This window comes from Phacochoerus africanus, chromosome 15 (assembly GCF_016906955.1).
Source record: "Phacochoerus africanus isolate WHEZ1 chromosome 15, ROS_Pafr_v1, whole genome shotgun sequence".
NCBI classification, from domain to species: Eukaryota; Metazoa; Chordata; class Mammalia; order Artiodactyla; family Suidae; genus Phacochoerus; species Phacochoerus africanus.
The window spans coordinates 109,871,330-109,893,643 of NC_062558.1; the positions used below are offsets into that span (position 1 = coordinate 109,871,330).

The 22,314-nt window shown below is 55.5% G+C and overlaps 1 protein-coding gene across 2 annotated transcripts; it reads right to left on the reverse strand.

Annotated features, from left to right (window-relative positions):
• Nucleotides 1-204: 204 nt before the first annotated feature.
• On the reverse strand, nt 205-21,983 carry LOXL4 (lysyl oxidase like 4). Of its 2 annotated transcripts, none has more exons than XM_047759576.1 (15): nt 21,858-21,983; nt 17,462-17,776; nt 16,473-16,651; nt 15,436-15,641; nt 13,478-13,516; nt 13,111-13,330; nt 12,102-12,285; nt 11,777-11,931; nt 10,895-11,062; nt 9,437-9,599; nt 6,609-6,852; nt 5,377-5,492; nt 4,289-4,425; nt 3,825-3,936; nt 205-1,446 (listed from the first exon to the last, which is right to left on the reverse strand). In XM_047759576.1, exons 2-15 carry the CDS (start codon nt 17,739-17,741, stop codon nt 1,376-1,378), a joined length of 2,274 nt encoding a protein of 757 aa, XP_047615532.1. In that variant the 5' UTR covers nt 17,742-17,776; nt 21,858-21,983; the 3' UTR covers nt 205-1,375. The 2 variants fall into 2 exon arrangements, with proteins under 2 accessions (XP_047615532.1, XP_047615533.1); XM_047759577.1 differs by having other exon boundaries at nt 21,831-21,983.
• Nucleotides 21,984-22,314: the final 331 nt, after the last annotated feature.

Here is a 22,314-nt window from a genome sequence, read left to right on the forward strand (position 1 = left end):
CTTCCCTTAAACTTTCCAACCCACATTTCACTGTGGAGCCTGGCGAAGGGATTGGGCAGCAGCCTGGAGGCTACTATCAGAGAATGTAGTGGGGTTGCTGTGAGTGGTATGTGTGCCCCACACGTCTGAGTCACCAGGCCAGTGGGAGTGGAAAGCGGGTAGAGCCAGTGTGCCGGGCACTGCAAAGGATCACAGCCAGTCTCGTCTTTGTAGCAGTCCACAGTGAGCGGTCTTTATTGGCATTAGGGCATCAAACCTGTGAGGATTATCCCCATGTGTGTCGAAGTGGAGAAAGATGAAGGCTTATGTCTGAGATGACCATGGGATTCGATCCCACTGGAGCAAGGGCCTATCACAGCCACCTCAGGCAGGAATGGTGGCCTTTCCTAGCTTTAGTCCTTAACTAAATTAAATGCTCCCCCTCTGACTTCTTTGTAGTCTCCTGCCCCCGACTCTACCAGACCTGTCCTCTTTTTCCTGCAAAGATGAGTGGCCTATTTGACCCATGTTCTTTCTGCTGCAAAAATTTATTCAAAATAAAATACACACTATAAACTTGGGGGACCTGACATTTAGACTAGTCCTGAGATGCGCAGTGATCTTGCCTGCTGGTTTCTGGCACATGTCTTCCCTTGGCAGAGGCCCTGGCAGTGGCTGGGGTCCATATTAGCCCAGCGGTCTTTCTGCTTGGCCTCCTCTTGCTGTTCTGGAGAAAGGCCCTATCTGGCAACTTCTGTGGATCGTGTCCTTTCTCAGGTACTCAGTAACTGGTGGTTTGGGCCCATTAGGGGATGCCTGAGGCCTAAGCTTCCAGGGGTATTACAGACACCCGTGTGTGCAGGAGGAGAAGGTAAGGGCACTAAAGACTCGTAGAGAATATGACAGCTGAGTTCTAAATGAGGACAGATCAAGCAAGGGACTGAATTCACCAGCTTCTCTGCCAGTTGTGACTTTGACATAAATTGTGCTCCTTTGAGCTCCTGGCAGAGAGCTGACCACTCCTTGTATTTTGGTCCTCCAAGACATCTGCAAAGCACCATGTAAATGGGAACTGGGCTTCCTCCTGGGCAGCAGGAGCTCTGGGGCAAAATCCGAGAAAGACTGGGTCTCCTTATGGAAGAGGAGCTCAGCCAAACGAGGCCGGGAGGCCACAGTCCGGAGATCAAAGTTCCTTAGGGGACAGACCCAGAGCCATCCTGAGGGAGCAGTGCCATCCTGGTTTGGCGATCTTGCCATCAAAAGGCTTCCTGAGCAGGTTCTTGGTGCCCATTGGCACTGGTCCCTTGCCCTCTGAGTCTGGGCTGTGAAGAGCATGGCTCCAATAAACTGAGGTATCTGGTGTGTGGGCAGCAGCTGGGAGTGTGCGGTGATGGCTTCAGATGAGGTTGTTCCTGAGACGCTGTTCTTGCTCCAGGGAGAGCTCTGCATTGGCCCGGTACGAATCCTCTGTTGGACCAAAGGAAAAGAGGTAAGTGGCCAGCCTGACCAGAGTCTCATCCCTTTCCTGACAACTTCACAAACACACGGATGCATTCTGCCCAGTTCAGCCTTTGTATCAGGTCGGTCATGGGTGCAAACAAGAATCCGTTTTATAGAAATAGATGCTCCCAGATGTGTAGTTGCAGGGTCATTGGAAAGAATAGGCTTATTGAGTGGAAAGGGTTGGGCTGGCCACTCTCCTTTGCCCCCTCCCCAGATTCATGCTCTATCCTTCTTTGTTCTCTTGGTGGCCTAGAGACCTGACCCCTGAGATTGCCTCGCCCTGGTTCCCTCATCTTCTGGTTTCTGGTTGATGTAGGTCATTGGGAAGCAGCCACAGGAGATGAGAGGATGGAAGGAGACAGGCGGGGGCATCTCTTCCTGTTCTTGCAGTGATAATCCCCTGCAACTCCAGCCCTGCCAGGTTCTCCCTCCTCCACAGCTCCAGCTTTCTAGCTCTAGGACACTGTCTGCCCCTGCAAGCCTAAAGTCATAACAACTTTCTTTTCTTTTCTTTTTTCTTTTTTTTTTTTTTTTTTGTCTTTCTGCCTTTTCTAGGGCTGCACCCACAGCAGGCTATGTTCCCAGGCCTAGGTGTCTAATCAGAGCTGGAGCCGCCGGCCTACACCACAGCCACAGCAACGCAGGATCCGAGCCACGTCTGCAACCTACACCATAGCTCACGGCAACGCCAGATTCTTAACCCACTGAGTGAGGCCAGGGATTGAACCCACAACCTCATGGTTCCTAGTCAGATTTGTTAACCACTGCACCACGACGGGAACTCCCATAACAACTTTCCACTCTTCTTATCCCTGGATGTCTCAGCACCCATGATCTCCTTAGTCCTATTCACACCTCTAAATAGTCCTTCATTAAATAACTTCTCACCCGAGTGCGCCCTCTGTTTCCTGCAAGGGTCAGAGCTGCACTGTATTTCCTGCCACCAGCATTATGGAGGCTTGGCCTCCACGTGGGCAGCCGTAGGTTTCAACTCCTGATTTCTCTCACGTTCCATCTCACTAAATGGCAGCAGAATCTACTCAGTCACACCATTTTGACTCCTTGGATGACTACTACTAACTGTCTTCCATCTGTGGCCAGGGTTCTTTTGAAAACATAAATCTGATCTTTTGGCCACCTTGACTGAAATGTGTCCATGGTTCCCAGAAGCCCATAGGATGAAGACCATTCTCCTCGCAAGAACCATCATAACCCTCCCTGCAAAGAACACCAGTGGGGTTGCCTCCACAGCCCTCTTTTACAAAGGGGAAGGCTTCTGAGGTGGAGACTTCCTCACTGTCTTAAAGCTAGAAGGTGGTGGAGCTGGATTTGCAGCCCAAAGAAGGCTTTGGAGGCCACATCCTGTGTTTTCTCCTACCCCTTCCTTCTCTGATTCTGCCTCTCCTTTGAAACCCAGCTCAGATAACACTTCCTCTGGGAAACCTCGGCTAGCCTCCAGGTGGTTGCCCAGGGCACTCTGTTTGCTCAGCATTAGCTCCTGGCGGTTAGGGATGCTCAGTAGGACTGGGGTTAACCCATCTGCACGTCTGCTTACACTCCCTAACCCTCTGCTCTGCATTTCACTCCCGGTTTATGTTCCTAGTGCCTGGCACAGTGTTCAACACAGAGGCAGATCTTAATAACTTTGTTGACTGAACAAACAAGACTGCTCCACCCCATCAGTGCAAAGTGTGGGTATGGGAACAGTCCCTCTGTCCTCAAGTTTAAAATGTTTGTATTTGTGTGTCACGGCACATACAAGCATTTTGAACTTGAGGACAGAGGGACTGTTCCCTTTCTTTACAAGCAAGTGGGGCAACCACCTCCTCACTCCGCCCCTCACTGGATCATTGCTTCTTTGCCTGAAGCTACCAATCAGGCAAGTGTCCTAAGCCCTGTCCTCCACGGTCCCCTTGTAAGCTGTGGTCCCAGCTGGAGGTAGCAGCACAGATCTGGGGACGCCTACATTTGCGTGTGAGGCCGTCAGCCTAGGATGGGGGCAACTAAGAAAGACTCTATGAAAGGAAGCAGTGGAGGGAATAACAGACTGCAAAAGGGAAATCTTGACATGGCCTCAAGTAACAGGAAAGACTCTAGGACAGATGGGAGACTGAGTTTATAATCCAAACAGCCTTAAGGACAACGAGGGAGGTAGAAGTAGTTAGTGGCTGAGGCTGATGCAGTCTGTTCCAGAAATCCTCCTTCTATGAAGCTGTCAAAGGACATTCATCTCTGTTCCATCCTAGCCTTGCACACACATGCTGAAGTCACAGACAGGCACATTTAGGGTCTCCCCCCTCCCTGAGCCCACTTGGGGCCGGCTCACCGGGGCCTGCAGTTACCTGTGTGGCAGTTATGCAGCCAGACCCGTTGCCCGTCGTACTTGCAGCGGCACTGCATCATGTTGTTGGAGAAATCTGACTCTGTCACCTCGAACTTGGGGTTCACGACCACCTGGAGTGAGAGAAGCATCCGCTGAAAACGGGATCTGGCTTCTGAGTTGATGGTGACTATGATCCTTGACATTCCATGTAGTGTTACATAGCAAGCTTGTATTTTTTGCCTCATTAACACAGTTGCCCCAGGAAATGGGCATTAATGTCCTTATTTTATAGATGGGGACTGAGCTGGGACTTGCACACTGTCTACTGAATAAGGTCCCCTGGATCCTGGTTCTTTCCCCTATAGCATAGCTCCTTCAAATGCCAGATGTGTCAGAAATCCTCTTTCTTTATTTGACCCCGGGGAGCTTTTGGAACATCTGGAAGAAATGGAGCTCCTGTGGAGAATTCCCAAGCCCCCTTACCTGGAAGATATAATCCCCAGGGCCCACGTCTGTGATGTCCACCCACTGGCAATCAATGTCGTGTCGGTAGGTGTCCCAGCAGCCAACGGTCACTCCCTGTTCCCCAAAGTTGGCACAGGCATAGCGCCTCTGCATTCCTGTAAGGGAGGGTACTGGCAGTCACTGAGGCACTGAACAGGTGCTCAGGGTCAGGCGTCTGCCAGCACTTTCACATCCTCTATCAGTTGATCCTCACACCAGCCTTGCCAGATGAACGCAATCAGACTAGGTACCTGAGCTTTAGCTAAATATCCTGTCGGAGGGGAGTTCCCGTCCTGGCTCAGCGGTTAACGAATCTGACTAGCGTCCATGAGGCCACAGGTTTGATCCCCGGCCTTGCTCAGGGGGTTAAGGCTCCGGCATTGTCGTGAGCTGTGGTGTAGCTCACAGACGTGGCTTGGATCCTGCATTGCTGTGGCTGTAGTGTAGGCCGGCAGGTACAGCTCCAATTTGGCCCCTAGCCTGGGAACCTCCACATGCTGTGGGTGCGGCCCTGAAAAGCAATAAATAAATAAATATCCCATCAGCGCCCAAATTCCTACTATCCATGAATTCACAATCCCAGCACTGCCGCAAAGCCCATCTGCAACCGAGATTATTTCTCTGAATGCTCTAGTGGAAGTTCCTGTCGGCCTAGGAAATGTGGTTGGAAGCTTCCATCCCTGCTCTGCTGATTCACTTGTCCATCCATCCATCCAGTTCTCTGGAGACCAGTGTTTACCATGCTGTTTCTAAGGGCTGGGGACTACGGATGTGCAGATGGGAATCAGATAATGCGTGCCCTCAAAGGACTCAGCAGAAGTGAAACAGGTCTATAGCTGTCATCCCCCCCAAAATTGTTAAGCATCTTAAAAGGTAAAAAGTGTGTTGGGAATGCAGAGGAAGGAGAAAACAGACAAAGTTTATCTTTTTGAATTGCCCTGAGGGCTGGCTGTTGCGAGGCCAGAGTCTCCAGGTGCCTGAGGCCACTGAGCAGGGCAGAGGGGACCCTGATCCCAGAGGGGCTGAGGATATAACAGAGGAGACTATGCCTACAGGAAAGCACGTACCTGTGGGGCAATTTGTGTCCTCTAGACAGAAGCTGGCCTTGTGCCCCTCAGCCACCTTGGAGCCATTGAGAGTGAGTAGGTCATAGTGGGTGAAGACCTCAATGCTGTGGTAGTGCCTGCAGAAGGGGCAGAGCTGTCAGCCCGGCAGCGACAGGAGAGGGTCCCCGTGGAGGAGCTGGCAGGGAGGACTGAGATGCTAGACCCCGTCATTACCCAGAGAGGAGCGCTGTAATAGCAGGGCAGTGCCCTTCTCCCTCCCAAACCCAAGCTTAGTGTGACCCATGGCCTACTTTCCCGGCACCCCTGCCGGGCAGCCAGACACCACTGTCCCCAACACAAGGGTCTCACCCAGGTGGGGAGGGATAAAGGCTCCCTCACACCAGGGGACTGTGCCTGGCTACCAGGCATGAAGTGGGGAGGAAGGCAGGCACACTTGCAAGGACAGCCCAGGAGCGGAGCTGCTGAGATAGGAGGGATGCTGATTCTGTTCCCTGCCGGCCCGGGTCCAAATTGCTACCATTGTTTCCCATCCAGTTCTAATGACAACTCTGTTTGTGCTACAGGGAAAGGTGCTTATTATGTCAGAAAGGCCAAGTCCCAACGTCACTGCCTGTTCCTCTCAGCGTTCCCCACCCATGGCTGTGTCCTGAAGAAAATAAAAACCCTTTTCCATTCTGCTTTAGTCACAGCCATGGTCTCTCCTGTCTGGGCTGGAGGCTCCCGATAGGAAAGAAGGCTCATTGTTTCCTTTCGGTGCCAGCGTTCGCGCTCCTCTTTGGGGGCCTTGCTTTGTGGCTTCAGAAACCAGCGAGCGCTTTCTGCAGAGCCTGCATCCTGGACAGGGTGGCTATTTTGGGTCTCCAGGCTTCTAGGAGTCCCCACTTCACCTGGCTTTTAAAGACAAGGCCCAAGGCCCAACAGGCAAAGCATCCAGTATCACTGTCATGGAGACCAGCTCTGCTGGCAGTGACTGCTCTGTTGGACACTGCTGTGGGCAACGGATGCATGAGTGCATCCAGGGCGGGCCAGCGAGCCACGAGAGGGCAGGCTGGTGTTCCTGGGATTCCTCGTTGCCTCTGGGAGGCAAGGCCAGCAAGGTGCCTACAAAGGAAGGCTCTTCCCCCGAGCACACACCCCTCCCAGGAAAGTCTACCAAGAAGGGACCAGACTGGTTTGGTCCCTGGACCCTGCTTTATGTCCCTCTAGAGCAGAGGGCATGAGCAGGCACTGACCTGTGGCACTGGTGCCAAATCCAGCTATGGCGTCCCGTCTTGGGACGAAAGTCGGCCCGGCCCAGGTTGTGGATCTGGGAGGAGAAGCGCAAGAGGCGGCGGTGTCCGTAGGGCCAGTCCATGCGGTTAGCGGACTGGGAGAGGCAGTTCTCCTCGTGGGCGCAGTACAGCTGGCTAAGTGGGCGGTCCTCCAGGTAGGCCGTCTCCTGCACCAGCTGGGCATTCATCACCAGGTCCGGAGCACCTGGGCCGCAGAGGGCACGGTGGTGACACCGAGGTTAGAACAGCAGCCAGGGAGTTCCCGTCATGGCACAGTGGTTAACAAATCCGACTAAGAACCATGAGGTTGCAGGTTCAATCCCTGGCCTTGCTCAGTGGGTTAAGGATCTGGCGTTGCCATGAGCTGTGGTGTAGGTCGCAGATGTGGCTCTGATCCCGAGTTGCTGTGCGTAGGCCGGTGGCTACAGCACCGATTACACCCCTAGCCTGGGAACCTCCATATGCTGAGTGAGCGGCCCTAGAAAAGGCAAAAAGACCAAAAAAACCAAACAAAAAAAACCAAAACAGCAGCTGGTTTGGCTCCCTGGCACAGGGGCCAGGCTTGCCCCGAGACTGAGCTCTTTTGGAGGGTCCGGGAGAGGAGGGCCGCTTAGGAGTCAGGAGACACAAGTTCTAATAACAGCAAAGATCTACTGCCTTAACCTGGGAGGCAGCCACAGTGTCACAGTTAAGTTCACTGGCTTTGGAGCCAGGCTGCCTGGGTTCCCGTCTTGGCTTAATTTCTGCCTACACCATTAACTAGCTCTATGACTTGCCTGACCATTTTGTGCATCATCTTCCTCATCTGTAAAATGGGGACTATTAATGTGATGATACCTATAATGCGCTTAGATCATCGTCTGCCCCAGAGTAGGCATGCAGTTGATATGAGCTGGTATTTCTTTTGTAAGACGCATCTCAGCCCATTTGTAACCCAGCTCAAAGAACCCCTCAGTAAGCTCTGCTGGTACCTAACTTGTTCCCTCGGCTCACTCTCTCTCTGGGCCTCACCTCCTGCAATGCAAGGGGCAGAGGGAGAGGGCTGCAAGGGAGCGTTAGAAGAGCTTATTTCCAAGCCTGCTCCTGGGTTCTGCCATTCTGGTCCATTCTGCAGTTCCTAAGCCTGTGCTTCCTTCCTCTGTTCCTGTTCTACCCTGATTGCTATCATGGGTATTCACACCAGGGCATCCTGTGCCTTCTCCTCTGAGGCATCGTGGACTTTCTGATGCTTCTCTGTGCATAAAAATCCAACCAGCTAGAGCCTGCATCTCCACAGGCTGCTCGGCGCCTCTCCAGTTTCCTTCCTGTCACGGGGGATCTTACCGTTCACGGAAGCCACATGCCACCTCTGCCACCAAGGTCCCTCATGTATTAGTACAGAAAGGCGGAGATCCACAGCTTTTGCCATATAACATCAAGAGAGAAAAGCTGCCTGTTCTCAATGCTCGTTCGTGCAAAAACAGGGCTACAGTTTAGACATGGGTGAGCTTGGGCACCGACGGTCAGATGGGAATACAGGTTTATCTCGGTGGACAGAGGGTAGGAGTGAGAGTTTGGCTGGTTTGCTGTATGATGTCTGTACTATTGCTAAGTGCTCTTGGAATTCCTCAGGTATATTTTGGAGAGAGCCAGGGCCTGCCTACTGACCAGTCCTACAACTCCCGGGGGAGAGGAGTGCTTTCAGAGAGAAGAAGAGAGGGTAAGGGCCAGAAAGAAAGGAGAAAAATCACAGAGGAGAAATGGGGACGACCACAGAGGTGGCAGCTCAGCTGTCAGTGCTCAGCTGTTGTGAAGCATCAAATGCATTTGGGAGAGCTGCCCCTCCAGGCAGTAGAACAGAGGGGTACAAGGTTTCAGGACATGAGAGGGCAGGGAGCAGGCCCCCACGGTGCTGGGAACCTGGGGCAGGGAGGCCCACCCTGAAGCCCCATCACCCAGTGGGGGAAGGTGTGCTGTAAGGGGCCCCGTTCTTCCAATGTACGCTGGACACAGAGGAAGCCCTAAAACTCGCTGACAGAGGTTAAAGATGTCTTGGCATTGAAGGCTGGCTGGGAAAAAGGTCAAGTGGCCACACAGTTTGGTGGCAACCTGCAGCCTTTGAACTGGATGTGGTTCTCTTGGCCCCAAACCTGGTTGGCCGATGCCAGACAGATGCTGCTACCCCAAGAATCTGGGGATGTGGGGCAGACCGATGCCTCAAAATGGTCTTGACCTCAAGTCTTTGGGGTAAATTCCACCGCTCATCACAGGCCCCACGTGTCCTCATATATCTATACCCTCTACAACAGCTTTCGAACTCTTCTTACTCAAACTGTAGTAAGAAATATATTTGATGCTGTGACCTAGTGCACATAGACATAATTCCAAGAGAAAAATACTACCTTTACTCAATGTAACAATTCTGTTGTTTTCTATCTTGTTTTATGGCTGTGTTGTTTTTTTTTTTTTTCAACAATCAGTCATGACCTAAAAATTGAAAACCACTGTTGTGTGTCCCTAAGTTTTCACAAAGTCTCTATTTTAATTCTCACAGTAACTCTACGAGATGGGCAAAGCAAGGTAGTATCCCCATGGGGCAGGTGATCTGGCCACACACGGTCCATGTCAATGGCAGAGCAGGTTCTCAGCATCCAGCCCTCCTTCCACCTCCTACACCCTTCGGGCCTTGGAGCTGCGACCAGCATTCCAGGTCCTCCCTGAGAGCGGGAGGTGCAGGCTTGCCCACCTGGTGGAACCCAGCACCGCCCCCCCACAACTCCCCGTCCCACTGTCCCACTCCCGTTACTCACTGTCTGTGCAGGAGACTCCGGCCGAGAGGCGCCCTGCGCTGTGAGAGCAGTGCACCGGCCCGTGCCTCTGACACTGCTGCAGGGCCAGCTCTGTGCCTGAGCAGCGCACCCCGCTCATCACCACTTCCCCGGCCCCTGGCGTCCCCTGCCAGTACCAGGTGTCCTAAGAAAAGAACCAGCATCACCCAGTCAGGGCTGAGACCTGCTCCTAGGTCTCCTCTGAGGCTTGAGCCCTGTCACATCACCCCCACCAGGCTGTACCCAGCCCTGGCCTGAAAATCTTTAGTGATGCTCCTTTGGACTCCTGGGTATTAGAAATGTCTTCCGGAGTTCCCGTCGTGGCGCAGTGGTTAATGAATCCGACTAGGAACCATGAGGTTGCGGGTTCGGTCCCTGCCCTTGCTCAGTGGGTTAACGATCCGGCGTTGCCGTGAGCTGTGGTGTAGGTTGCAGACGCAGCTTGGATCCCGCGTTGCTGTGGCTCTGGCGTAGGCCGGTGGCTACAGCTCCGATTCAACCCCTAGCCTGGGAACCTCCATATGCCACGGGAGCGGCCCAAGAAATGGCAACAACAACAACAACAACAACAAGAAAAAGACAAAAAAAAAAAAAAGAAATGTCTTCCACGTACCGAGGCAAAAATCCACTGCTATGGCTTCCACCACGGGCCCTGCTCCTATCCCTCTCCCTGAGGGCAGCCCTTGGCTATTTGAAGAATCGGTCCTGTTCCCTTCCTGTCCACTCGGACCTGTCTCATTTCCCCAGCTGTCCTTTATAGAACCCTAGATGGTCAGTTGTGCTCAGGATGAGGTGAGCCCGGTATTGCCTGGCAGACCAGTGCGGGCGGGGCTGAAGAGTTTTCTCCATTGCAGCCATGCCCCAGGCCCTTAATTGTGTTTCCTTGATGTCTTTTGAATCCCTCTTCTTGTTCCCCCAGGACTGCCACTAGCCTGGTCCAAGGCAGCATCATTCTCAGCTGGACAACTGCAATAGTGCATTTCTCTGTATTCAGGTTAATCTCCAGCCTAACTGTGTGCCACATGGCAAGGACGAAATCTTTTAAAAAATCTGCATTGCAGGCATTAGTGGCCTTGCCCCTGCCTCTTCCTCCACTTGCTCTCGACAGCCACACTCCACCCCGACCCCGATCTCCTCAACAAAGTCAAGCTTTCACTCACCATAAGGTCTTTGCCGTTTACCCCTCGTCCACCTCGTCTGCCTTACTTCTACTCAATCTTTCCTACAGATGCAATGCCTGCCTGTCGTGTAAATGTTTATGAATGGCCGTCTCGCTCCCTGACTGCTCAGTGAGGCAGGAACTGTGTCTTGTTCACCACCGCATCCCAGGCGCCCAGCATTATACTGGTGCAGAGTTTCATTCATAATTAATTGTTGACTGAATGAATGAAGGGTTAGCCACTTGAGCACAGGCAGTCTGTGAGCACAGCAGGGACCTACCTTGATGGCATGGTTGGCAAAGCCCAGGCCCAGCTGTCGGCAGGCCACCATGGCTTCGTTGAGGCCCCAGTGATCGCTGCACACAGCCCCCCAGCGCTGGACCCCGTTCACCTCCACCTGCACCTCCACCACACCTTCCTCGGGGCTGCGCCCACCAGCCAAGCGCACCTGCAATGGTGGGGGTTGTGAGGGGAGGGGCCGCCTTAGGAGGGGAGAGTTCAGGGCTGCCAGCCTGGGGACCGGCCCAGGCCAGCTCACCGGGCAGCCCTGGACATGACACTCCCCCTCTCTGGGTTCGTCTCCTCTGTGAAGTTAGGACATTTTTATCAGAGAGCCCCCAATGTCCCTGCCTGCTCAAGAAATCTGACTCCGAGAGCCTGCTCCCGGGGCTCCTGTTCTGCCACTCGCCCTCCAGCTACCTGCAATCCTATCACTAATGACCACTTGCCAGATGCCAAGGGCTTTCCTATCTATTGTCCATGCACATTGACCCACAGTCCACGTTTGGGGACACTTGAACTCTGCCCCCACCCCCAGGCCTCCAGTGCCACTCCCAGCGCTGACACCCCATGGCCTGCTGCCCTAGGCACCGTCTCTCTCTACCTCACCGGGGACCTGAGAGGGTGGGTGGGAGAATGCCCCCATCTGAAGAGTCGCCACCCATATCCTGACCTCTGTGAAGGCCAGAGCCTGGCCCCAGGGGACGTAGGCCAGGTCAGTGGAGACCCCCGAGGAGGGCATTCCAGGCTGGCAGTCTGCGCTGGCGGTCTGCCCAGCCAGCTCCAGGGGCTGGCTGCCTGAAGCCCTCTGCACCCCCACCCCCTGCCCCCAGCTGCACGGGGTGTCCTGGGCTATCTCAGGGCTGCCCAGACCTGAGCTCACCTGATTCCGGAAGCCCATGTCTGGGATGTTGCATCTCACGGCAGCATCATTCTCATGCTGGCAACCATTCCGGGGCCCTTTCAGGGAGGGGCAGTCACCGAGGGTCCGCTCATATCCCCTGCAGCGCACCTCACTCAGGTGGATGGGCCCCAGTGCTACAGAAGGGAGGGGGAGATTCCCTGAGGCTCCATCGCTGCGGCCTCCCCTCCACGGGAATCAAGAAGGTGAGAACATCTGTCCTGGGCCCTGGTGCCCTAGGGCCCCCGAGGGACGGACCAGTGGCACATCCACGTTCTCCCACCCCACCCCAGGCCTCCTCACTCACCTTGGCCCAGCTGGGCCCCAAAGAGGGCCTCCCGAGCAGAGCCAAAGCCGAGCTGGCGACACACGACACTGGCGGAGATGAGGTTCCAGCCGTGGTCACAGACGGTGCCCCACTGGCGGTTCAGGAGCACTTCCACCCGGCCCTCGCCCACCTGGGCCCCGGAGCGGAGGCGCACCCTCGGCTCCTGCTGGCAGGGAACCCAGCTTCAGGGAGAGCGAGGAGGAGGCAGGGGAGGGGCTGTGCCACCACAGGAGCCCCTTCTAGCCAGACAGAGCCAAGACCAGAGTTCTGGTCCCACCTCTGACTTCTACAGCAATTACCATGCATAAGCAGTTTTGCACACCCCCTTCCCTTTCCTCAGTGACAAAGAACCGCCACAGTAACCGCAGAATCAAACACCAGCTCTAACAAAAGAGCCTATGGAGCTGGGGTCCCTGGGCTTCACAACCTGCCGCCCAATCACCAGGCCAGTCCCTTCCTCCGGCCCCACCTCTGTGGCTGCTTTGCCCTTTGGGGTTGAACTAGAGCGACACGTCCCACACAGACCCGTGAAATGCCTTTCCAGAGCTGCAGGGACAGGGTGTGAATGGAGCACATGGTGTGAAGGTAACTTCCGTCTGAATTCTCTGCCAGTGCTTCCTATTTCAGTGAGGAGACAGTCTCTCCGGCAGGGCACTTACTCATGGCTTTGTATAAGGAAGGGCCAGGCTCAAGTTCAATACCTTGGGTCTTCATTGAGATGTAGCTACAATATAATTACTGTTCGGGTAGTTACCTTCTATTTATGGCCAGTGATGTCACCTTTCCATTTATGGTAGGTTATAAATAAATCCCAAGGTTCTTCCATTTTGCAATTTGCTCTCTTCCTCTGAGTCTCCATAGGGGTGGTTGGCCCCTCCCCACAGTCTGTCCTGGGGAGCCCCTCCCCCTCAGTCCCACCCCCGCAGGGCAGGGCCTTCGAGTGGGGCCCGTGCCTCCAGGCCTGTGTGCAGGCCCCCGGGGGACCCACCTCTGCCGGGGACTCCTTGCGCCCAGGCTTCGACGTCGGAGGGCGGAAGCGGGGCCCTGCCACACAGTTGACCACAGCATGCATGCCACCCGGGCAGGCTGGCCGCAGCTTGCCCTGAGCTGGCGCCACCTGCACCTGGCAGTTGGCCAGGTGGGGCTCTGTTCCCAGGCAATTGACCCGGTGGATCCAGAAGGAATTCTTCTTCGTCAGGCTCATCAGCCTGGAAGACAGAGGAGACTGAGGGTCGGGGAGGGGTTGAGGGCTGTGTTCAGACTCAGGGAGGCCGAGGCACTGGGGAGGGGAGAGGAGTCCCGAGGGGAGGGAAAGCCACAGCCTCTGCCGCCTTGCCGAGGGTGCCACTCCTTACCTGGATTTGGGGTCGTTCATCTTGGAATTCCAGACCTTCCTGGGTAGGGACAAACAGGAAGTGGAGTGGGTGCAGAAGTCCTGCCCCGTCACCCTGGCTCCTCACAGTCATCTTTGCGTTTGCACCATGCTTCCCAGTCTTATTTCAGCACCACAGCCCTGAGAAGGTCCCCCACCCCCACAGATAACCATGACCTCCATTTTTTTTTTCTTTTTTTGGTCTTTTTAGGGCTGTACCCTCGCCATACGGAGCTTCCCAGGCTAGGGGTCGAATCAGAGCTACAGCTGTCAGCCTATACCACAGCCATAGCCACAGCAACGCAGGCTCCAAGCCTCATCTGAGACTTATACCACAGCTCACGGCAACGCTGGATCCTTAACCCACTGACTGGGGTCAGGGATCGAACCTGCCTCCTCATGGATGCTAGTCGGGTTCGTTACCACAGAGGCACGACGGGAACGCCACGATGATCTGCACTGGACGGGGAAGGAAGGCAGGGCCCAGCAAGGTCTCCTGTGACTAATCCCAAAGTGGAGTCTCTTTTGCACTGGGCCACCCCAGGGCAGGCAGCTCCAAGCTCCCCCTTTCCCCAGATCAGAAGAAGGGCAGCCTTTAGGGAGCAACCCGAGAGAAGGGGCCCCCGGGGAAAAGTCCCCTGGGAGCAGGTGGAAGTTGAAGGCCTTCCTGGTGGGGGCTGCCCACTCCGAGACACTGAGGCTATAATCAGAGCTGCCCTCCTCTTGGGTGGCAGGCAAGTCAGCCAGGCCCAGAGGTGCAATTACTGGCAGCAGGGAGTCAGGGGCCCCATTCCCTAGTCGTCCCCAACCAAGGATGGAGCCACGTGGCTAGTCTGGGCAGCGAGGGTCCTCTAAATCAGAGACACAGGACAGAGCACCTACGACTGATTGGGGACAGGCAAGGGTGGATGACTCCGATGTGCTGAGGGAGATTTTATCCCTTGATGAGAAACATATGAAGTTTTCACTGACAGGACTGGTACAATTGCGGTCATCATTCTCAGGCTGATGCAATCTTGTGACAGTTCTGTCACATTTCAGGAGAATATTTTTATGTCTCCTCTCCCGGATGCCGCCCCACCCCACGCCTAGCTTACACGCAACCCAATCAAAACCTGGCTGGGATCAGAGTAGAGGAAATTCACTGGGATAAAGTTGAACTAATTCCCTGCGGATTAGGTAACTGAGGTCCAGATGCCCGACTGAGGACCCACAGCTCGTTATTGGCAGAGCTGAGACCAGAACTCAGGTCACGGTACTTGCGGTTGGCACTGTATCGCTACTAGCTAAGTCTAGTTTTTTAACCTGGGACACAAGACGTTACATGTGTTTACATTTCCTTTGGGGAGTATTGTGTACTATGGTCAATGCTTTTTATTTAATTGGCAAGGCCAATGTTTATTTTCTGACCATTTCTAGGAATTTCCCAGAGTCTCAAAGTTCTTCCTCACTCTTGTTTTAATTTTGTCTTAAATTTTCTTTAATTGGGTGGATTTTTTTTTTCTTTTTTTTTTTTTTTTTCATTTTCAGCCACCACACGACATAATGAAATTCCTGGGCCAGGAATCCGATCTGAGCCGCAGTTGCAACCTATGGCACAGCTGTGGCAACGTGGGATCCTTTAACCCACTGTGCACGGCCAGGAATCAAAATTGTGTCCTGGTTCTGCAGAGAGGCCACCGATCCTGTTGCAACAGAGCAGGAACTCTGCTCTTGTCTTAATGATTCCAAGGGATCCATAGCCCGGGAAATCCAGGCACATTCCTCAGTTGGACCTGTTTCCCTCCCAATCCCAACACCCACTGCATGTCCTGCCATAGACACCCACTCCTGCCGACCTCGCTGAAGTCTGCAAGGTCCCACACATGTCACACACACCCAGCCGCTGCCCCACAAGCCTGCCTCCCCCACGGCCCTCCATCTGCCCAGCTGTCCTCCTACCTGTAGTAGTGGCTGATGACAGGAGCATCGCTGGGGAAGCCCAGCATCCCACACACCACCCTGCTGTTGTTCCTGGTCCAGCCCTGGTCGCACACCTGCCTCCAGTGGCCCTCGTACTTCACCTCCACGGCTCCCTCGGTCACTGGGCTACGCCGCTTGGCGCTGGCGAGGATGGGCTTGAGCCGCACCTCCTCCAGCCGCCGGCTCTGCAGGGGCATGTGGTCACCGTGGGCCCCAGGAGTCCTGCCCCCATGGAGCCCACTGCAGGTCTTCACGTGGGGAAGATGGGGCTCAGCAATCAGAGGTTACCCTACAGAGCTCCCTCATGGGACAGGCCAGGGAATGGGGGCCCAGGGGTGGGGAGACATTCGCTGAAGGCCACACAGTGAGTACAAGGCAGGAGCTCAGTTTGTTTAGGGTCTTTTCCTCAACCCCAGAGAGAAGCAGGCAGGACTGTGGCCTCCTTGGGGTCAGCATGGGAGCCACTGGAGTTTGGGGGGCTTCCACCTGGCACAGAGGTGCCTTCCTCAGGCCACCCTGAGGAGAGCTGAGGATGGGCACAGACCAGCTGCTTCGATCGCCAGCAGGATCCTTTGGCCCACGAGAACCCTGCCCAAGCCCTGGATGACTCAGTCCAGCACAGAGCCCCTGTCATGGCCCCCAGATTCAGCTGAGGCTGCCTGGAAGCAGAGGGTAAGAGCAGAGGCCTGCCCTGCCTGCTCCTGTTGTTTGGCTTGGGCTGTTTTTAGCTCAAGGCTGTTTGTGCCAGGAAGAGGCAGCAATTGTGGCCAGGCCGTGTGGCTGAGGCAACCCCCTACCCGCCAGCTGCCTCCCTCATGGAGAGCAGCTTCAGTGATTCCCAGCAGGCCCAGCCCCTGACTCCCTGTGCCTAAGCTGGGGCCCTCTACCCATGCACCTGCTCCAGGCCACGGGCAGGGATGCTTCTCAGCCAGCACCCTACTCCTGTCACCCCCCTCCCCCGCCCCAGGTTCATCACTCAGAAGCCCTGTCCTCTGACCCCGTTGTCAGCTCCTCACCTGGGGCCCGAGGGCATTGGAGACCCTCTCAGAGAGAAAGCCGCGCTGGCGCTTGGGGTGGCACACCACACCAACATCCTCCGAATGGCTGCAGTCACTGACACCCCAGCCATTAGACCCACACTGGTCCAGGGAGCTCTCTGTGCCCGCACAGCGCACATTGTCCAGCCAGATGGGTCCTGTGGTGGAAGGGACAGGTGACGTTCAGGGACAGGCACAGAAAGGCCAGTCATGGACTTGGCCTCCCAGATAGGACCCCCTAGTTACCAACTTTTCTCTTCCAAAGCTTGAATAGAAAGTAGGAGTGGGGGAGAGGAGTTGGTTCTCCTGAGAGCTTGGTATCTACAATCCTGTGGCTCAGTGGTAACAAATCCAACTAGTATCCATGAGGATGCAGGTTCGATCCCTGGCCTTGCTCAGTGGGTTAAGGATCCGGCATTGTTGTGAGCTGTGGTATAGGTCACAGGGGCAGCTTGGATCTGGCATTGCTGTGGATGTGGCTGTGGCCAGCAGCTGCAGTTCTGATTGGACCCCTTGCCTGGGAACTTCCACATGCAGCAGGTGCAGCCCTAGGGGGGAAAAAAGCCCTGCCTACTGCCCCCTCTTGGCATCAGGTCCTATAGAATCTGCTTTTGGAAAATGCAAGGCAGTTCTAGCCATTAGGTCTATCTGTTCACGCCTTCATCCATCTAGTCATTCACTCAACAGCATTTGCTGAGCACCTGCTGTATGAGACTGCCATGCTCAAGGAACCTAGAGTTGAGTGGTAGTGATGGTGGTGATGGTGGTGGCCTCAATGCATGTGAGAACAGGAGGGTGCGACAGGGTCATCTATGCTGGAGCACCTAGGAAATGCCTCACGGAAGCGGTCATTTGAGCTGGGTATTAAAGGACAGGTGGGACTCTGATGTGTTCAGCCTCAGGGCCCCAGCCCGAGAGAAGCCGCTACCATCTCTGCGTCATTGGGCTGGGCAGCACCAGTCACTCACCTTCCCCTGGGCCATACTTGGCGCTGTGGGCCCAGGTCATGGCAGTCTCAAAGCCCAGCTGGCGGCAGGCCACCGTAGCCTCCTGAAGCGCGAAGTTGTCATCACACACGGTGCCCCACTGGCCCTGGTGCAGCACCTCCAGGCGGCCCTCCTCTGGACTGCTCCCTGGGCCCACCAGCCGTAGCTTCACAGGGCCCGGTGACTGTGGCCTGCAGGGAGGGGCCTGGCCCAGCAGCAGGAGTGGCAGGAGCAGGGGGAGGGCGGCTGGTAGGGACCACATTATGGTGACTTCAAGGGCAGCTGGGGTCAAGGCACCTGGGCAATGAGTAAACGTAACAATGGTCACCACCACTGCCTCTGACCTCAGGCCTCTTCTGCTGGAAGAGACAAAGGACAGCACAGGTCCCTCCAAGTGTGTGTGTGTGTGTGTGTGTGTGTGTGTGTGTTGGCACAGATTGAGTCTTGACTCTGAGATTAGTCAATCTGGTTCAAACCCACCCTTCACTGGCCATGTGTCCTTGAAGAAGCTTAAGTTTAGCCTTCCCAGTATTGTTGTGAGTGTGGAATAAAACACTGTGTGTAAAGTGCTTATCACAAATCCACCACCGGGTAAGTGCTCAGTAAACAGCTGTTTTCGATGCAGTGTTATATGTAAGAGAGGGTGGCCTACCCTTTGAGTCATGGGGAACCCCCAGGGGCTAGGATTGTCTGAGCTGGAGATATTAAAGCATATTTGGTTCAACCTCCTCACTCTAGAAACAAGGAATTAGGATCTAGAGAGTTCCAGAGACTTGCCCAAGCCACACAGCAAGGTCTGCCCCTAGGTCCATGCACGTGCATGATTTGTACATTGACTGAACAAACGTTTTTTGAATACTTGCTTCAGGCCAATTATTCAGCCAGGTGCCTAGACTCGGAAACGAAGACATCAACCACGACTCCCCGCCCTCATGGAGCACAGAGAAGAGGAAACAGGGAAGGCTTCCAGAGATGGACACTTAACCTGGGCCTTGCAGGATGAATAAGAGTTCTCCTGGGTGGGAAAGTGGAATTCCAGGTAGAGAGAACAAGATGAGGAAAGGAGGAAAGAGGGAAAGAATTGAGTATGTGCAAGAGCAGGAAGTGCCCTCTCTTCCTCTACTGCAGTGTTGGGGGCTTGGAGGGGACAGTGGTACAGGGATGCCCCGGGGCCAGATGATCAAGGGCCTTGTGCACCAGCAGAGGGCTTGCCCTTCAGCCTATAAGAGGCCATGGGAGGGTTTGGGGCAGTGACCGTACATGGGAGAAGGCTCCCATCCCCAGGAGGCTGTCCTCAGATGCTCTTTGGGTCCTTAGAGGGGAGGATGGGGGGCTGGTCCTCTCCCCCTCATACATTAGCAGCCTTGGTCCTGGGAGCAGGGTTGGGAAGAGCACAGAGGATAGTCGTGGCCAGTTAGAGCTGTCGAAGTGTCTGCAGCCTCAGTGCTGAAGCCCCTCCATGGCCATCTTGACAGCCGATGAGGAGCTGAGACTGGCCAGGAGGAGCTGATGGAGAAAGTTTGGTCCTTGGCTCCCTGTGTGCTTGAGTCTTAAAAGGGCTCATTCTGGGGAGACCCCACCCTTGCACAGCCACTGCTGTTCCAGGGTTGTTCCATAGCTGGTCAGTTTCAGTAGGGAGGGTCTTACTGGGCCCCCTGCCACTCCCTACTCCATTGGCTGGTTTCTAGCTGAGAATCAGCTCATGCCTTCGGGCACCCAGCCCCACCCCCTTCAGCTGTCAATCCTCCTGCTTTGGTGAGCCCAGGACGGGGGTTTGGAGGCGGGGGGGCTCTTAGAAGTGCACAAGATGGGCTTAGGAATGAAGCTCCATGGGAACGGGGACTTCGTGTTGTGTCCCCAGTGCCCAGAATAGGTATGTAGATGGCACCCAATAAAATGCGCAGGTGGCATAGCACAGGGCTTAAGCCTGCAGGCCGGGAGTCACGCTGCCTGAGTTCACATCCCACCTCCACCAATAGGTTTCTGGGTGGTCTTGGGTGAGTGATTTAGTTTCTCAATGCCACAACTTCTCCCTCTGGAAAATGAAGATTAAATGAATGTTAAATCCTTAGAAGAGCAAGCTCTCAATTGACAGCTATTATTTGCAGCAAATGAAACAGCTACTAAAGAACCAGTGGTCTAGGCTGGTCCCAGCACCTCTTTGGACACTTCCTTTCCAAACTTAAGCCCTGTTTTCTTCATGTCCCTCCTGACTCCGGAGCCTGTGGGGGCTCCCTACTGGCTGTCACCACTGTGCAGAGTGGGACTGAGGCACCACGGGGCAGCGAGGGACTGAGGCAAGCCAAAGTCACTGTGGGTAGGGACCTTCCCCAAATGACAAGAGAGGATGGAAGGACTGGGCTCAGGGTCCTCTAGCTGTAAGGACCCAGTGATCACACTGGGTCTGTCCTGAAAGATGACTGCGCTCCCTGTCCCCAGAAGTCAGGATGCTCCTCATTCTGCCACCAAATTATGTGACTTGAGTCAGGTGCTTTCCTCTCTCTGAGAGTCAGGTGCAATACCTCTAAAATGAATGGGTGGCACTGGGGGTCTCCCATCTATGCTTTGATGGTCCGGGGTTGGGCGGGGCAGGTCTGTTGTGTGGCTATGGCTGACGTCCCCAGAGTACTGTGACGTCTTGTTAGAGGCTGTGGACAGTTCGGGGCCAGCAGGCTCCCTTCCCTCCAGGGAGCCTCCCTGGGGACAGGGGCGGGCTTCTGCTGCAGGACCCTGGGAGCTAGACCAGCTTCCGCCCATGAAAGCTATGCTGGAGGTGGATGTGGGACAGCAGGAACCGAGTCATAGAGAGGGAGAGCCCCTCTTCCAGCCTTCCTGCCCACTGCAGGTCCCTTGGCTCTCGCTCACATCACACCTGCCTTGTCACTTTCCCCAAACATATCCTTCAAGTCCCAGCCTCCAAGCCCCTGCTCTTGCTGTTTCTGCTACTTGGAGGAACCTCTCCCTCTGTCCCACATTGTTAAATTTCTATACATCTTTTCCACATTCAGCTCAAATGCTCCCCATTCCATTAAGCCCCTCCCACCCTGCCCAGACCCCCCACTGTCCTAGCACTCAGTGTGTTTGCCTCCTGTCCCCACAACCCAGTGGCGTGTCTCCCTGCATCTGTTCCCCCAGCGCTGAGCACAGAGAAGAGGACCAGGCTGAGACACTGCCCTTAGAGAATGGAACAGCCTCAAGAGTGGCTGTTCTTCTAAGTGAAAGAGAAAGGGGCAGCGTGAAGGGAAGGAAGGCTGAGGAGGACGGAGGTTAGTAATAATAATTTCATCATTAAACTTAATTATTATTACACGTTAAAAATGTATTGAATCCTTATCTCCACTTGACAGAGGAGGAGATGAGGCTCTGTGAATCTAAGTGACTTGCCCGGACGGGATGCAAGCCCAGGCAGCCTGGCTCCAGAGCCAGGCTCTCTGTCACAAGCGAGATGGACGTGGAGGAGGAGGGGGAAGAAGGAAGGGAGGCAGCGAAATGAATGAAATTCCACCCTGTTGCTGGTTGATTTATGACCCAGCTGTGGTGGGAGGGCCCTGGAGTGGGTGCCAGCGCTGAGTGCCACCAAGAGACGGAGCCAGGATCCTGCCAGCTTGAAGCAGAAAGGCACCTGATCCAGGTGCTGCTGGGAGACACCTGGCCTGAACTGGCCCGGCTATGGAGACTGGAAACATCCAAGGTTATTCAGGAGAGAGGGTTGGGGCCGCTGTCCTGGTGGGCACCAGCCCAGGCAATCACTCACAGCCTCTTACCTCCCAGCTCTTTGGGGAGGGGATGGGACTCCCCACTCAGCCCTGATTTCCTCCCTGGGACCCGGATTGTGAGGACCTAAAACAGTGCCAGCAAAGGGGCTCTGGGCGGCACCTGTCCAGAACAGGACATGCACAGGTCGAAGCCCTCTGCCCACTCTCCATCGGCTGCCCCCCAATCACCCTCTACCCCCAGCATACTCAGATTTGGTCTGTTTCCCCAGAGAGCCCAGCTCCAGCCCGCCTCTTTGTCCTCTAAGTCACAAGAGTGACATCTGAACCCACCTACCCCTTCCCCTGCCTCCTGCCCTGGATGAGAAGGTAAGAGAAATGGTTACACGCAGCGTGTGTTCACAAACAAGACAAGCAGGCACCCCGAGGCCGCGCCGCACCACCCTGGGCGGGCCTTGGGCCAAGCTCTCCAGCTTGGTCACTTCCAGTGGAAGCAGTTTGGTGAGCAACCAGGGGGCTAGGCTAACGTCCATGGGACCCCCATCTCTCCCCTTCCCAGCCTTCAGGAATCCTCAGAGACTTGCAGACCTTCAGAGAGACAGAAGTCGGACAGACAGACAGGACAGCAAGAGACAGACCTGGCCAGGGGCCAGACGGGGGCTCACCAGCTGGAGCGCGGACGGTGCGGGGCTGGGGCAGGGGCTCAGCGGCCGAGCAGCGCTAACGGGCCTCCTGGAGCGCCCTGGGGCCCTTTTATCCGGCTGAGGCCCGCGGGCGCCCACCACCCCTCCCGCCCGCCGCGGAGGAGGCCCGCAGGCCCCGCCCCCGGGCGGACCTGGACTCGGCGGGCGCCCCGCCCGATGGGCCCCTGCGAGGTCTGGTGCCCACCCCACCGCCGACCCGCGCGGCCCCGGGTGCCCTGGGGCCCACCCGCAGCCCGCGGGCCCGGGAGGTGCGGGGAGGGGGGAGCGCGAAGTTGCGGGAGTCGAGGGTGCAGCTGTTTTCCGTGGAGGGAGCTGCGCGCTGCAGCAGGAGGGACTGTGGGAGGATCGGAGTTCCCGGGAAAGGGCTGTGGCTCAGCGCCAGCGGGCTGCGTTTGCCCGGCGGGCCGCGTGCAGATGT